Here is a 16,445-nt window from a genome sequence, read left to right as displayed (position 1 = left end):
GCAGTCAGCCAGATAAGCAGCCAGTTATTCAGAGAGTCAGTCAGGCAGAGCAGTGGCTGGCTGTGAGAGCTAGTAAGAGTTAAGTGGTCACAGCCTGCTTCACACTCAGTGTCACACTAAACCACTCAGCTAATGGAGTTTGAGCAGCACTGCGATGTTACCTGGCAACGCCACTGCTGTCCATCAATCAGACAGACACCAGCCAGTCAACCAGTCAGTCAGTCAGTCAGTCAGTCAGTCATGCTCCTCTGATTACCACAGATGACACATTAACAGTCCCCTTGGAAGCCTTAAATCTATGCAGCAGTAGGACAGGACATAGCAAAGATAATGTAGGATATGAACAGAAAGAATGTGTTGGAGGTAGGAGGTTACTTTCTCTGATGTGGTCGTAGTCCTCCTGAAGGTCAGCCAGCTGGGCTCCAACAGGTTGAAGTATAGTTTAAATTTGATAAGGTACATCTAGCCTTGTGATATATGTCTCTCCAAGTTCTACATTTTAAAAACTAGATAAAGATGCCCAGGTGGTGCAGAAGCTATATATTCTGCTTCAGGGCTAAAACACATTTTAAATGCAGCCTTGGAATACAATCAGTTGGTGCAACTGCCCCCCCGAGTCCGCAAGTACACACAAATAACACAGAACACAAAGAACCAACAGAGCAATTTTTTCAGAGCAGATCCGAGACTGTCACAGTCGTGTCACAGGTCGAAATATATCAGATCTAGGCCTATGGAAGACATGCAAGCTGCTGGATTTATATTTTGTATGTGTGTGTGTGTGTATTCCAGTAAAAGGTGCATGGTCCTGCTGGTCATCTTGGTCTCAGTGCTCGGTAGGTTGCGGCGGAGGTCACTACCAACGCACACGCTCCTGTAACAGCCCTGCACCCACTAGCGGAGGGGACATCTGTATAGGACTACACACTGAGGAGGCCCTGTGTAACACACACACATGCGATGGTAAGGTCACACATAAATTCAAAATCTAACTGTGTCATGCCACCACCGCTTTGGATCATTTCATCACACCTCCAGGCATGCGATCACCTCCCACACCATGTCATTTTTGTTTTGTCCGCTTCACTAAATGGCTTCTTTCATCATTTCCTAATGAATAAAGCAGATCTTAGATAGATGACAGTGTAAACAGCATCATGCTGAGACGGACCCGTCCTCCCACTGTGCCGTCTCCTGCTGCGCTCTGAGTGCCTACCTCTCTGGAAAGGTTTGAAAAGTGCTTCCAGACTGAAAATATGGAAATCTTACATAATGTGTCTGAAGTTTTGACTGCTTCTGTATGTAGAGTGCATACAGAAGTGATACTGGTGCCAGAAAGCAAAATGACACAAGTGTATAGCTATCGGTCTGGATTCTGACAGGTTTTTGGGCAGAAATGGAGCCAAAACAGGGTCACATTTAAGAATCAGTTAACCCAAATTACCAAAAAAATAAATAAAAAGCTTTTTTTCTCATCAACCCCTCCACCTCTTTTTCCCCTCCTGTTGTATTTAGCCCTGCTGTTTTATTTGACCTTGTTTCAGGATATTGTTTTTGATATCTCTGCTTCTGTCAGTCTGTTTAGTCATGGACTTTTTGTCCAGGATGCAGGGATGTCTGACGAAGGTCCAGCCGGAGCTTTTTCTTTTACAATTTAATGTTCTTAGTGTGCATTGGATAACAAGATTTTTTGCTTCCACCAAGCTCATTATGGAGGCAAATAGAACTTACTTCTGTGGCTTCAAGCTTTGAATTTTTTTTTTCTAATTACAAAAGCAAATATCCTTCCAAAGAATCCCAGTTACTCTGAGGCAGTGCATCTCCAGAATTACCTGAAAATCAATTACTGAACTACAAAATATGTCAAGAATCATCAGCAACTTGTCCATCTCAAAATCCGCAAAGAAAAACATTTTTTTTTTCCTTTAATTTGTTGGTGAACTTGCTCCAAATTTATGAACTTTGGTACAATTCATGTGTGGACCTTTAATAACTGTAAAAAGTTTGAGTACCTCTGTTGCAGATTATCCACAGAACACTGTTGACTGTTGAATGTTGAATGCTCTGTGGAGTATCCAGTGCAAGAACAACTTTTTTCTGGATAGACACTTTGCTGTTGTTTTTTGTGAGCACCACAAATGTAATTTCTTGTACCTCCATCAGGGAGGAGGTGTAATGTTTGCATTTTTTTTTCTTTTTGGGACGGCAGGCTAACCTCCAAATCAAATCCTCACACCATGTGTTGATGAGATGTGAGATGTATAACAAACCTCTGTGCACCCCCCTCTCCTCCCACTCTGGTTCCACAAGGACATTAAAATATTCATGAGAGATATGCCTACTAATCCAGCGGGAGGAAAAGTCCAGCATTAGAACTCAAAATAAGCATTCAGGCTGACAGTTTAATATCAAACAGCCTTCGTTTTGTCGCCACAGTGCGATTTTCATATTTTCTTTATTCATTGGAAAACAAAAACGTCTGGGACAAATCATGTCTGGGGCCTTCATGTATTTGTTTTTAAGGATGTGTGTCTGCTGGGGTGTGTGTGTGTGTGTGTGTGTGTGTGTGTGTGTGTGTGTGTGTGTGTGTGTACAGTGGTGCGCTGTAGTGCAGATGATTTCTGCCTGAATTAAATAGTTGTTTCCACTTAACTGTCATTTTCATTTTGAATCAGCCCAACTGTCATTGACAGGAAGGGTAACGCTCACAGTCGGCCTTGATGGTAATTACGGACAAAAAAAGGTAAATGGCTTTTTGTCTTTTCTTCTCCCTTTGTCGAGATGCTAATCAGCTCCTTTATCAGGATAATGTTTCCTGTTTGACGTGGACCAACGCGTCCCGTTGGACCTGTGCCGATCTACTGTCTGCTCACAACCTCTCGAGCCCCGATCCATCTCCCCGTCCATTCTTTTATTGACAGGCGCACTATCAGTCATCTATCGGGGTCCTCCTGGTGCCACCACCCTCTCTGCATGTGTAATTAGAGGAAAGCTGGTTGTCAGTCATGGGGATATTTGATGCCCCTGTCGCAGGTCATTTGATTAAAGTCTCCACCGGTAATAGAGGACAGCAGGAAGGACTGTCGGGACGGAATACTAACGAGGAGCCTCAGGCCTAATGGCGTTCCTCCTGACTCAACAGTACGATCACGCAGGTTGTCCGGGTGACAAAAATAAATGGGAATAAATGAAGCAATTAAAGCAGGCTGTGGTGATGCACGGTTATTAAACACGATTGAGGTGGTCGGTGTGTTTTGTGTGTCTAGATGGTTGTGCGGCGAGAAGGCAGCAGATGGTGGAGCCTGAGCCGCCTGTCGGTGAGCAGCAGACTGATAGGAAAGGTAAAAGAGGCCTGTCCTCGGCCTCTACTCAGGCCCTCTCTGCCAAAACTGCACACTTGAGAGCACCCTGAATAACAAACCAGCTTTTTCATCAGCCTTTCACTGCAGTAGCCTGTGCTCCCTCCACTCCGGTGCTCTTAAATACAGGGTGAAAGAGTGCAGCAAGTGCATGGTTCAAAGGGAGGAGCTGAGAGTTGGGAATTTTCTCTGTCCTCTTGGGTTGAAGCCTTTGTTTACTGCTCGGTGGCCTGCTGCGGGGAAACAGCACTAAAGCTTGGCTCAGGAGACAACCATCTCCACTATGCACTAAACAAACTCTCCACGGGTTTACGCTTCCAATCCTGTTTACATCACAAACACTTTTTGGTGTGTTTGGGCCGTTTGGCTGGCCGGGAAGGTTAGCGGCCGCGGGTGGTGACAGCTTGGGTGGGCGCGTTGGTTTCCAGGCCGTCTGAGTCTGATGTGGTCTTTTGTTTTGTCTGGGTTTCTATTGATTGCTCTTTTTTCTGTGTTTAGGTGGCTGGATGGCCTGGTCACTGTGGTCAGCGTGCGATGATTCAGGCTTGCAGATGAGGAGTCGGGTGTGTGGTGCTCAGGGCAACACCCCCTGTGTGGGGAACAGCACTCAGCGCAGAGACTGCAATGAAATACCTGGTGAGTCAGTCAGCTCTCAGACACACACTGTACCTGTGCAGCCTCCTTCAGTCGTCATTACCGGTCGAGGTCGTCCGTTCAAAGGTTCCTCGAGTGTGATGTCCTTTTGCCAGAAGACAACTGTCTGTTTCCTTCACGTCCATGAATATCCCAAGATGCACTGCATGCTTTTCACTTATTGTTCACAGGAACAGTGGTATGATGCCTTCAAGTGGAAACTTGTAAGCTCTTTTTTTTTTTTTGGCTTCATTTAATAGGACAGTTTGAGAGGTGATAGGAAATGGGGATGAGAGAGAGGGGGGATGACACGCAGGAAAGGGCCGCAGGTTGGACTCAAACCCTGGGCCTCTGTGGCGAGGACAAGGCCTCTGCACATGGGTCATGCGCTCCAGCAACTGAGCTAACAGGGCGCCTGTAAGCTTGTATTTCTGACAAAGCAGAGTACATGATGTTCTTGCAGTTACCGTGGTTTAGACTTGTTTGTTTGATTCGTTGTTAGCATCATACTAGGGAAAAGAAAAGTGTCGACAACAAGAAGTTGTTAAGAAAATAACAAAGAAACTTCCACCTGTTCTGACAGTTTGAAAAAAACATCAGCATCTGAACTCTCATATCATTTTTACACCACAATAAGCGCATGTGTGTGTGTGTTTGCATTTTTTAAAATGCAGGTAAACCGGCTAAAAAAGAACTGAAAGGAAAACTTGTCAACTGGCAATTGTCTCAACTTCAACGTAATGAAAACAGAAGAGCAGAAAGCAGCAGATCGCGTATCTCGTTTAAAACTTGTTTTATATCTTTTTTCCAGAGTTGATGATGAAAGTTGCTAATGAAGGAGTCAAATCACTTCCTTCTCATCTCTGTTTAGAGTTGCACATGTGCAGTACTGATCAGGTAGCCAGCATGGAACGGGTGCTGACATGGAGGCCAGTGACAATGTTAAAGTGGTTGGTTCTTTTTGTTATCTGCCAGCACCTTTAACTCCAACGCACGTCATAGGATTCTGCTGGGAAAGAAAATGAGCATGTCCAGCCGGGTGTTAGGTATCCATCACAGCCAGTGAACACCACTGCAAAGTCATTTGAACCAGGAATAAATGCTGAATGTACCACTTCCCACTGAAGACAAAATCCAGATGTTAGCAGGTTCTTTACCTGCAAAACTGTCCATCACAATAAGTTACCTTAGCTCAAAATGATGCTATGGAAGTTTCTTTGTTTTTCTGACCAAGAGCCTAAAAATATTCACTTTATAATCATGAAATGCCAAATGTACGCATACATGACAAAACCCTTTGTTTTTAGAATCATTCAAATGTAAAAACAGAAACTTGTAGAATAATGTGTGAAGAGAGGAGCCGCTGCATCTGCACGCGCCGCCATCTTGAGTTTAAGAGTATTGACTAATGTCAGTTCCAGGTTTTACTTGTTTTAAACTGTGCGAAGAACTTTTTTATGCTTTGACAAGGTTCTTCTAAAGACACTGTTGGCTTCGGTCTCGGTAAAGTCAGACCACCTAATAGTGGGGAAGCTTCAGGTTCAGCCGAAAATCCTTCAGTCGTCCTTCAGGCCAAATATTTGTCGACAGCATCATTTGAAAGTAAAAGCTCGGGAGCTTGGGAGACAGCTCGTCCAACATTGTCTATTATTTACAAAGTATTACAGTGATTCAGCATCATCATCATCATCATCACCATCCTCACTCACAACCATGTACATACACTAACATATCGTATTTGTTTGTGTGCAGCCAACATCTTCTCTGTGCACTGAAGTCATCTGCTTCTGTTAATTAACCATAATTAAGTCCATGTGAGTCCAACAGGTTGGTGGTTGACCCCGTTAGCCTCGGCGCACCTTGTTATGCTGCTGACGATCTCAGAAAGTTTCTCCTGAAATGATCTTTCATGGCCTGCCAGCGTTGGCCTCTCAACGCCCAGAATCCCTAATGAGAGCAGGCGAAGGCGATTAATATTAATGGGTTGTCACAACACCGAATCACATCTAATTTTATTGCAGATTTCAATAAGGCGATGGATGGATTTGTTAAGGTCACTCGCTGAGGGGAGGCGGCTGAGAGGAAGCTGAAAAATTAGGCCAAAAAATTAATTAGGAGATGTGGCACTGCAATTAAGTCTGCTCACACACACACATCAGCCCTCCCTGCTCCTTTCTTCTTTTCTTCTAGGATTTGTGTCAAACAACACGCGCTATAGCTGTAAATTATAGTCCTGCCGTCAAGTGTCTCTGACAGCAACGAGGGAGGTTCAATCTGGTGGAGCAGGGCTGTTTTATCACTCAGCAGCCCATTTTTCTCCAGAAAGTTTTGGAATTCACTGATGCAGAAAAAAAAATCCTCTCCACGGACCGTTTAGGCAACATTTTAAGTGACATTTCAATTTCTCATTCACTGTTTTTGTTTCTGCATGTGTCAACTCCCCTGATGTTACAGTCGGTGGCTGTTCCTCCGAGGAAAGCGCGTGTGTGTGCATGTGTGTGTGTGTGCATGCCTGTGTGTGTCTGACCCTGTGTTCCTCTCCTCTCTGCAGTCATTCTCCCTGCATCTGGTTTTGATAAGGACCAGCACTGTGGAGGTAAGTGGATAAACAGCTGCCTTCTCTTTGTTTCTGTGTGCATGTCGAGGTTTGCCCCCTTTGTCTCCACAGATGTCTGTTTTCATGCATTATATGTGCATTCTCATGTTGCGTGTCTGTTCAGAATTCTTACATCCAATCAGGCGGAGGAGGAAACATTACGTACACTGTGATGTTCCTGGAAACGGCCAAACGGGGAAAGTCCAGCTGTTGGATAATTGAGACATGTTCAATACAGCAATGTTGCTTCATGGACCAAAACACACACAAGATTTTTTTCTTGACCTCAAAGCTACTGAGCCAAAACCAAAAACACAAACACAAGTGCACATTCCTGTCTTTCAAAAGACAAACGACAAAGCGAAATTGGTTGACAGCTACATTTCTTAACAGAAACACATGCACAACTTCAAATTGTTCGGCCCTGTAGAGCTCAGTAGTCCTCACTTCCTGTCGCAGCCTTTATAAGAAGAATAAAAGATATGCTTAACTCAACAGGCCTCTCACAGCACCCTCACACAGCCAGACAACATTTCATCAGCTCCGTGCTGACCTAAGTCAAGAAATGTACCATTCATACCAAAGTGTATAGAAGTAGTAGGAGTATAGTGTATAGTTATATTTGGTGTAAAATGGCTCTGCTGTTTGAAGGAGCTCAAAGAATCCAAGACGCAATGAGGGTTCTTCTGCTGGGAGAACTGATCCCCCTTCAACACATACAGAAAAATTACATTCTGGCTAAACTAACCACATTAAAAAGCTTAGCTGAGGGAGGCGTTTTAGTGTTCGAGGGAGCAGAGACAGCAAACAGTGTTGGCATGAGCATATCAACAGAGTAATATTGACAAGTGTCAGGTAATATTGGCTGAGCTGTCGACCCATATGAATAATTCTTTGTGCTTCTTTTCTCAGCTAAATGTATTCAGAGGCTGATTTTGTATATAGTGTATAGTTCAGATATTTGACTGTATTTTCTAGGTTGAAAATTGGTTAGAAAAAGAGATGATGACCCAGCAATTTAATCAAGTGTTGGAAAAAGATCGTATTATGTTCAAGTGAAAGAGAGAAATGTTAATAATTAGTTGTACTTTCTGCTCTTTGTAAAGACTTTTTGTTGGACATGCAACAAAGCCCAGAACTGAATGCAGTTATATGTTTCCGAACCTTTGTTCTAGCTATTTAAAATCTGTATACACTTTTCTAATTTAAATTGAGAATATGTGACATTTTTGTCATATAATATATGCCAAGCCTTACCAACACTCTGCTTATCTTCCTCGTTCCTCCAGCGTTCACCTCCATCCACCTCATCGCCACCGGTGTTTCCTGTTTCCTCGGGGCGGGGCTGCTGTCCTTCCTGATCTACGTCTACTGTCAGCGTGTCCATAAGCCTTCGCAGGAGTCTGCCGTCATTCACCCCACCACCCCCAACCACCTCAACTACAAGGGCAACACCACGCCAAAGAATGAGAAGTACACGCCCATGGAGTTCAAGGTATGAGATCACCAGAGGGCTGTGTAGCTGCATCTTTTAAAATGTTACACAGATAAAAGTAATAAAAATGGAAATAGAAAGGCTATTTGCTTGGGGTTACTCACATGCACAAACACACACAATGTAAATGTTGAAGATTCAAGGGCAATGAATGTGATTCATGTTTTATTTAGATCCTTTATTCATGCATTTATCTCAATAGAGCGCTAACCACAGAAGATGAATTACAGTTCATTTTTATTCCTCCTTGCTCTTATACAGAACCTATAGACTTAAAGCCTTTCTACCTGCCCACAAACCAAATCCTTGTTAATGGGCCCCATTACTTTTCCAAACCATTACTTAGCTGTCGACCTCCCACCGCCATCAGTCCACTGTGCATTCACATTTACAGCAAGTCAAGAGACTGTTTTCACCAGAGGTTCATATGCTTAATTCTGCTTTGTGTCCCATTCTTTACAACTTCTGTTGTTTTGCTCACTAACTGACTGTAAATAATTCAACTCTGGGAGATTATTATTGATTTTCCTTCTCTGTAACGTCCCGTGATTGTGATAATCAGCTGTAGATAAATGAACTTAAAAGTTTTTATGACCTGAATCAAAAGGTTTACTGTGATCTTTGTCACCACCATCTCATTCCTTGTCAGCATGGACCCATCTTCTGATTTGCCTTTATAAGAATTAGCTGATCTGACACCAACCTTTTTTTGTGTCATACCTTGTTAGTTTAAGTTAAATCTTATATATAATATTCAGTGTGATAGACGCAACACAGTGATTCATTTCATCCTGTCATATTCAGTTAGATCCTTGTTAGTTCTGGACAGGTCTTCCTCCCCTGCTGCCTCTCTGAATAACCACAGAGCAGCTCATATTATTAAACAATATTATAAAGAGATATTTCTGCATGTCTTTCAGACACATGTTTAACTCGCAAATCGGGAGATGACACCACATTTCAGATGGACACTAACCCATCACGCCTGACAGAGTTGTTGCATCTCAAACTCCACAGTCTTTGTTTTTGTGGTAGTGCAACTGGATGTTAGCTGGTGCTTAAACTCCGATTCCAAAATATGAATTTATAATACATCAAAAAGCATTTTGACCCAAAGCACAGTTGTAGATTTTCATCAGCAGCGGTGGTTGTTTAAGTGTATTAACCACCAGCAAAGCAAGTTCGATTGCAGGATCATTTGCGTTTATTGGCCCTACTCATGCAGCGTTTATCTGCCACGAACAGCCAGATTATTTTACTACATTAGCCATGAGCTAACGTTAGCCTGCAACGGCACACAAGGAGAGTGTGTGTGTGTGAGTAAAATAAAGGTAAACTCTCACTATTCTCTCTCTTCTTTTTCCCCTCTCCTCTCTGTATTGTTACATTTATGAAGTAAAGTACATTTCCCCTCCAGCTCCAGTCACAGTCAACATTTCGGTAACGTGACATAAACTCAATGAAGGTCTCCTCTGCAGATCACTGCTGCAGTCAGGTTGATAAATAGGAGTGAAGAAAAATCCACTTTTTATCATCCTTGCAACTTTTAACCCATGTTCAAATGAACAGTTATGTGTGTTTTGCTTAAATAATTCCTCATTTGAAACAAGTAATGTACAACATTGAACATGGCACAGTTCATCTGTTCACCAAACTCACTCACTTCTCTCATGTGGTCCACTGCAACATACACACTGACTTTAAATCATGGCTGATGTGATCCCATCGAAAGAGGGTGTCTAGTTTTACCTGATGTCTACGATTGAACAGGAATGATTGAAACTGGGATACAGTGATCCATGATGTCCGTGTAGCCAGGTGTTATATTTGACAAAAATAATGAGGACCCAAAGGCAAGACACCCAGGAGGCAGGCAGGGTAAGGAGCAACAAGAGAGCTTAATTAAAATAAAGCTGTAAACCAAAGTAGAATATATACTGTAATATATACATATTACAAAGTCCAAGCACGAAAAAAAATGGCAACAAAAACAGAAGAAGCAGGCAATTCACAGAGTAAAGTACAAACCAAGGAAACGTTGGGATAACAGGTAGGAACATGAGGAATATGAGGAACTCTGTAGACACAGGGCTGACGTGGGGAAAACAGGACAGACGAACTGACAAAGATTAACAGAAAAACACAGGCTTTAATAGACAGGGGCTAATTAACAAATGAAACACAGGTCAACTGGAAAACAGGTGGGAAAAGAACAAAGAGAGGAAGTGAAAAGCAAATCATGACACATAAGGACAGTACTGCAAAATAAAAAGAAAAATGACAAAAGCAAAAACTCAAGCCATGACAACAGGGGTGTAAAGTCGGGGGCCAATGGCACCTTTGCTATTTCCTACTTCACTTCTTCTGGCGACCATGCTCAGACCACACCCATTGTAAACTCCACCTTCATTTTGATCTCAACTACAATTTTAGTGATTGCATCTTGCACCATTGTGATGCTATAGCAGTGACAGCAACCTGGCATAATACTGGAAACATCTTCTGTAATAGTTCCTGCTACGATAGGTTTCTCCAGGACCACATTAGTCCATGTCATAGACACACTCAGAAGATACCAGCCAGGCTGTCACAGTTGGTAGAAAATACTAAGAAATAATATTGTTTAATAAAGTCCTGACCTCTGATGCTTTGATTTTGATATTAAAGATCTGTCCGTTGCGAGTCCAATGACTTTATGAAAGCGCGATGTTAACATGGCCTCTGTCTGACTTGAGCTCATGTGTGCAGGCAGACAGACATCTTAACCTTTCCCACCAACCTGACAGGATCTAAGATCCCACCAAAGCATGGCAGGAACATGGTAACCACAACGCGTGTTTGATTGGGTCAGCCTCCAGACACTTGTTGTCCTTGCTGTTATTGTTGTTGCTGTGTGCACACTGCGCTGACAGCCGTCGCGGTGCTGAGAGCCTGAACTCATTAACTTTAATGACCAGAAGGGCCCAGACTCAGCTGGGTGTGCAGCCGATGTCACTGCGTGCCGCCACGTCAGTGTTTATCCGGCAGCTTCCCTCTCCTCCAGGCCAATTTATGATGCCCAGCGTTGTGTATTTCACCGACTCTAACCTGATTATCTTCCTGCCTCTGTCCCCAGAGCTGTTCAGATGGATTACATTAGTCTAATGCTTCCCCTGGAAAGTGTTTCACCTTATGGTCGGCTTTTACCAGAGACTCAGCAATTGCATTAGAATAAAATGTGCGCTTTAGTCTTGTTTTTATTTAAAAGAGCTGCACTGAATTCCCGCCATCTCATATATTAGTGCATTGAGTATGCTTGACATGAACTAAATTAAATTTGTTAAATTGGTTTGCTTTGGTTATGAATACATTTACAGCACACAAGCTATAGCCTCCGGGCTAGTGGAGGTATTTCATTCAGCTGCAGGCAGGAATTACTGATATTACTTTTACCTCTCACAGAAAACACAACTTGCTCTCCTCCTTCTTAACGACTCTGTTCGCTCTATAATTGAGTCCTAAAATAACTGAAAACCTCTTCCAGTGAGGAAGAACTATTTCCAATGAAATCTGCTTATTTATGGGATTTATGAATGAGTGCATGCTTCTTAAAATGGAATGAGCAGACAGCTGCTCTGCTATCAAGAAAAAATACATTTGATTTCAGAAAATACCAGATAATTGATGATTTGGTGATTTTTGCATTAGAGACAGATGGAAGTATTATTGGTTTTGGTTCTTCTGCTTGTTTTAAAGGACCAGTTCAACACTTATTACATACCAAGAGTAAGATAAGAGGGTAGATAACACTCATTGATGTACAGTAACTATGAAGCTACAAGGAGTTAGCTTAGCTTTGCATGAAGACTGAATGCAGAGGAGCACAACTAGCCTGACTCTGTCCAGCGTTAAAGACAAACATGTCTAGTAGCATCTCTGAGGGTCACCAATTAACATTTTATATCTCGTTTGTTTAATTTGCAGATGAACAGTGTACAGTGAACAGTGGACAATGTGGTTTTACAGGGGTTATGTGCTGGACTATTTCTTGGCTACAGTGATTCTGAAAGGGGCCATTCTGCATAATGAGTACCTTCACTTTTGGTACTTTAAGTATATTTTGATATATTTATTGTACTTTTACTTCTGTAAAATGTTTAATGGATTACTTTTACCTACAAATGAATATTTTGGCGCTGTATATGCACTTATATCCACAAAAAATCTGGAAATTGTCATCGCGGTTAGATTATTGTTATTCTCTCTGTTCTCCCTCAGTACAACCTTTCCAAACTTTAACTAGGTAACATGTATTTTAGCACATCAACCTTGGTTGCTCTTACATTTAAGAACTGATGTTACAATTTTAATGATCACTTTTGAAGTAATGTTAGTAATTTAAAGATCAAGGCTAAAAACCAAGGGAGACTGAGCTTTTGGAAGCAGAGCCCTTTGACTTTGGAAAGCACTGCCGGAGGAGATGAGGCAGGCGAGCTCTGTTCCTTCTTTTAAAATACATTTTTTTAGAACAGCTTCCTCCTGAATGGCTCACTTCCTTTTGTTTTAATCTGTATTTCAGTAATTCTCACTTTCTTTGTTATTGCATGATTTATCTGTGATTGGTCCAAGTCTTTGTAAAGCACTTTGTAACTTGTTTCTGAAAAGTGCTACATAAAGTTATTATTATTGTTACAGTATATCTGAGCACCACTGCTTGGCCAGGAGCAGTGACCTCACTGAGTCCTCACTTGCTGCCTGGTGGTGACAAAAGTATATTTTCCCAAATTGTTGAATTGTCCCCTTAAGAAAAACTTTATAAAGTCATTAGAGACAAAAAAGTATTATTTGTGGTCCAGATATATGTCATAAGAATTTGTTTATACATTTTTTAATATTCAGGGATGTTGCATCAGTGTCAAACATATGATTGTATAAGCTGTAATTGTGGCAGGTTTCACTCCTCTTATTCTCTCTGCTGGTTTCTTCCAGACATTGAACAAGAACAACCTGCTGCCAGATGAGAGGTCCAACTTCTACCCGACGCCGCTCCAGCAGACCAACGTCTACACGACCACCTACTATCCCACGGCGCTCGGCAAATACGACTACCAGCCCAATTCCTCCCCTTCGCCGTGCAGGACCTACAACAACAGCAACAACAGCTGAGACACGCCCCACAACCGGCTCTCCGAACCCCTCCTGCCACTGCCCCAAACGGACACCAGCCCATCGCCACGGTGACATAACTGAACCGACATGAACTGAAACATTTCTCAGAGCTCGGCCAGTTTTTCTTTGTTCGCCACCGCCCCTCTCCTCGCTCCCCTCATCTCTTCCGCATGGTAGGGTTTGTGTCTTCAGAGGCATTTCTGGAACTTTCCATCATGAGGGGTGGGTTTGGAGGACGAGGCCCGTGTCCCGGTGCAGTCGAGGACAGCTGGGGGTGTGTTGATGTAAGGGCCTGACTGGATATAGCAGTGTCAACTCAGAGCTTCATTTGGGGATCTAGTGGAAAACTCTAGCAGGACGAGTCTTCAGAGAGATTGTTATGAGCAGAACCTGTCACATAGGTGCTGAGGCGAGCATCCACAGTTCTGAACATGAACACAACACTATAAAAATATATATCACATTCCTCTGGATCTGGGTCACCATTTCACGCCTCTCCATTACTAACCACATTCTCAGCCTGTAAGGAACTTTGAGTCCCTCGACAACAAAAGCACTGAGAACAAAAAACTCATTGAAGTCTCTGATGAAGCAAATTAGCGATCAATATCAGCCTGGTTGTTAGAGGCGGAGGCACGGCCTCCATTGTTGTTGTGTCATGTGATGGAAAAGATAAGAACTTCAGAGTGGATGGAGTTTTTGAACGTTTGAAGGAGTCACAACACTAAACATCAGCCTGAGGCGGAGAGAAAGTCTCTAAACCTGCTCCTGATCAAACACCTGTTGTGGACGAGGGCGTTCACTCGTAAAGAGAGAGAGCGAGGGAACTGTACATAAAGCTTTGGGATGCCTTGGGTGCCTGTATGCAATAGAGGGCAGAGGCCAGATTTGTTTTCTTTCTATTTCTTCTGTTTTTAGTTTTTTTTCCCAGAACAATAAAGACTTCTGAGAGGGAATTGATTGATTCTCCAATTGATTCTCCAGTGGATGCATCGATTCTACTGAGTGCTAAATAGCTCGGTGGTCATATCAAATATGGCCAGTGTGCTGAACAACTGGATCGAAGTTTTCTATGATGGTAGAATAAGCTAGTAGACTGGCACTTGTTCCTTTTTTTTTAATGTTTGTTTTTTAAGATGACGTTTGTTTTATTCTCGAGCTGTAGCATAGGAGGACATATTTTGTTAAATAAGATAGAGCTGATTAATTCTCGTTTTTCTCTAATTTCACACATTCTTTTGTTTTCTTGATTTTCCAGACGTTTGGTAAGCATTGCATCTTCAGTACATGAAATGTTAACACAAATATAAAACAATAAAGATGACTGATATGGTTTTTACAAAGAATGACTGTAAGAAAACGTCCATTCGGCCTCACTTGGAGAAAAAAAAATGAAAAAACACAAAATTATGCTTGTTGGGAGGTTTGCCTGTGTAAAGAGTGCATGCGTGCGTGTGTGTGTGTGCGTGTGTGTGTGTGTGAGAGCGCATGTGTGTGTACATGCGAACACATGTACTCTCTGCGTGTCTGTATTCCTGAATGGACAAAGGGGGATTGCTGTATTTTGTACAATGTAAATGCTTTCATACTTCTGACTGTATATGAGGAGGTCTGTAAAGGCGATTTTTTTCTGTGTGCATTTCTTTCCACATTCAGCCGCTGACACTCCAGGCAGTTTTTCTATATTTCATGTATGAGATGTTAATCATTGTAAGTTAAAGCATCGCGCCTCTGGTTCCTGCTGAGTGGAACGGACACTATTTATAGTCAAAGCTTGGTTTATAAAGGGCATTTTCACAGCTATATTTTATTATTATTATTGCCTGATTGATGAATGCTAACCCAGCAATGCTTTTCAGTTCAGCTACTGTACATGCACGAGATGAGAGCTCTATGTGTATATAGGAGCAACAGCCTTCTGCAGCCCATTAATGACCCTGCGGAGGATCGTGTAAATGTATCTGTATATTGTATAGCTAACACTGTTTGTTTAAAAAAAAGCCTTATAGTTGTTTAAAAAAAGTGCAGCAGCTAAGTACACACCAACCATGAGGTTTGTTTGGGGACAGAGCTCCACAATGTGACCGAGCGAGCGACCGCCTGTGGCTCGTGACCTTCCCCAGCTGCTCAAACATCACATTTCAGAAACACATGAGTCCGGACTGAAAGTAACTCCACGTAGCACCGATAATATCAGACTGCAGATAATAACATGTGACAAAAAATAGAACTTAAAAGAAGTCATTTTGATCTAAATTAGCCTCCGTTGGCTTGGCCTGAAAGCCAGTCATCTGATTGGTCAATTTTGAGCTCTGTCCCCTGCGATGTGAGGCTCTGTGCCCTTCTATGCAACTTACCAGGTGTACTGTTAGACCTGTCATGTAGACTGTAATCACTGCCTTTTAGACACTGTGAATTTTTGGTACCCTATATTTTTGTATATTGTACATTATAAAGGATAATAAACCTTGATGCCAACACAACAGCCGGCCAGTGAGCTCTGTCACAGTTACATTCTTTTAGAGGCTGTGATTGATGATATTTTTAGGTGCTGATGGAGAGTTAAATCAACATTTTCTTAGTTAAACAAAACTTCTGACTTTTGCCAGTTTAACAAGTTTAACAAGTGTTTTTCTATAGCTTGAACAGGTTTTTAATGCATGACGATGCACTTTTCATCCCACAAAACACACCAATTCATGTAAATGATAACATTTCTGGGGATCTGGGCTGCAGAGAGACTTACGTTTCCTTAAAGTGATTTCTCCAACACTCTGCCAGTGGCCTGTGGAAGAAATCATTCCACTCTGCGGAGTGTATAAAGTCTATGTCACTGTAAGTCAACAGAGGGTATCGTGTGAAGATAGCATAAGAAGCTCAGTTATAAAGTCAACTTCTCTCCTCTCGCCTTCTTGCGTCATGACTCTGTCTGAAGCACACAAAAGGTTAGTTCTTGCTATCACTCATAGCTTTCTTGGTATTTTTTTATTTAAAATTCAAAGAGCTTGAAATAAAAGTAAGCGTTTCTGGTTCGCCTCTTTTGCACACCCCTCAGCCACAGATTGTCATTGGTTAACATTGTGTGTTGGTTAACAACCAGCCTGAGGCTCACACTTTAAAACAAAGCAATCACAAAAGTGAGGCTCAACACTGCAGACAGTGTCTCTAGTAAAAAGTTTGTTGGCAGCTAAATGCATCAACACCACTTGATAAA

The 16,445-nt window shown here is 42.3% G+C and overlaps 1 protein-coding gene across 6 annotated transcripts in view; it reads left to right on the top strand.

Moving 5' to 3' along the window:
- The window catches only part of sema5ba (sema domain, seven thrombospondin repeats (type 1 and type 1-like), transmembrane domain (TM) and short cytoplasmic domain, (semaphorin) 5Ba), a 188,035-nt gene extending 172,321 nt beyond the window's left edge, over window positions 1–15,714 (top strand). For 3 of the 6 annotated variants that reach the window (XM_084361449.1, XM_084361447.1, XM_084361448.1), the window contains exons 19-23: window positions 793–963; window positions 3,858–3,995; window positions 6,544–6,588; window positions 7,878–8,083; window positions 13,052–15,714. In XM_084361449.1, the coding sequence (XP_084217575.1) occupies window positions 793–963; window positions 3,858–3,995; window positions 6,544–6,588; window positions 7,878–8,083; window positions 13,052–13,228 (737 nt within the window). In that variant the 3' untranslated portion in view covers window positions 13,229–15,714. Of the gene's footprint in view, window positions 1–792; window positions 964–3,857; window positions 3,996–6,543; window positions 6,589–7,877; window positions 8,084–12,046; window positions 12,152–13,051 lie in introns of those variants that run through there. The other 3 variants (XM_084361452.1, XM_084361451.1, XM_084361450.1) reach the window with 3 other exon arrangements.
- Window positions 15,715–16,445: the final 731 nt, after the last annotated feature.

This window comes from Pagrus pagrus (assembly GCF_965226575.1).
Source record: "Pagrus pagrus genome assembly, chromosome: 9".
NCBI lineage: Eukaryota > Metazoa > Chordata > Actinopteri > Spariformes > Sparidae > Pagrus > Pagrus pagrus.
The sequence above is the reverse complement of the archived record's forward strand: the minus strand, read 5'-3'. Positions and strand labels throughout refer to the sequence as shown.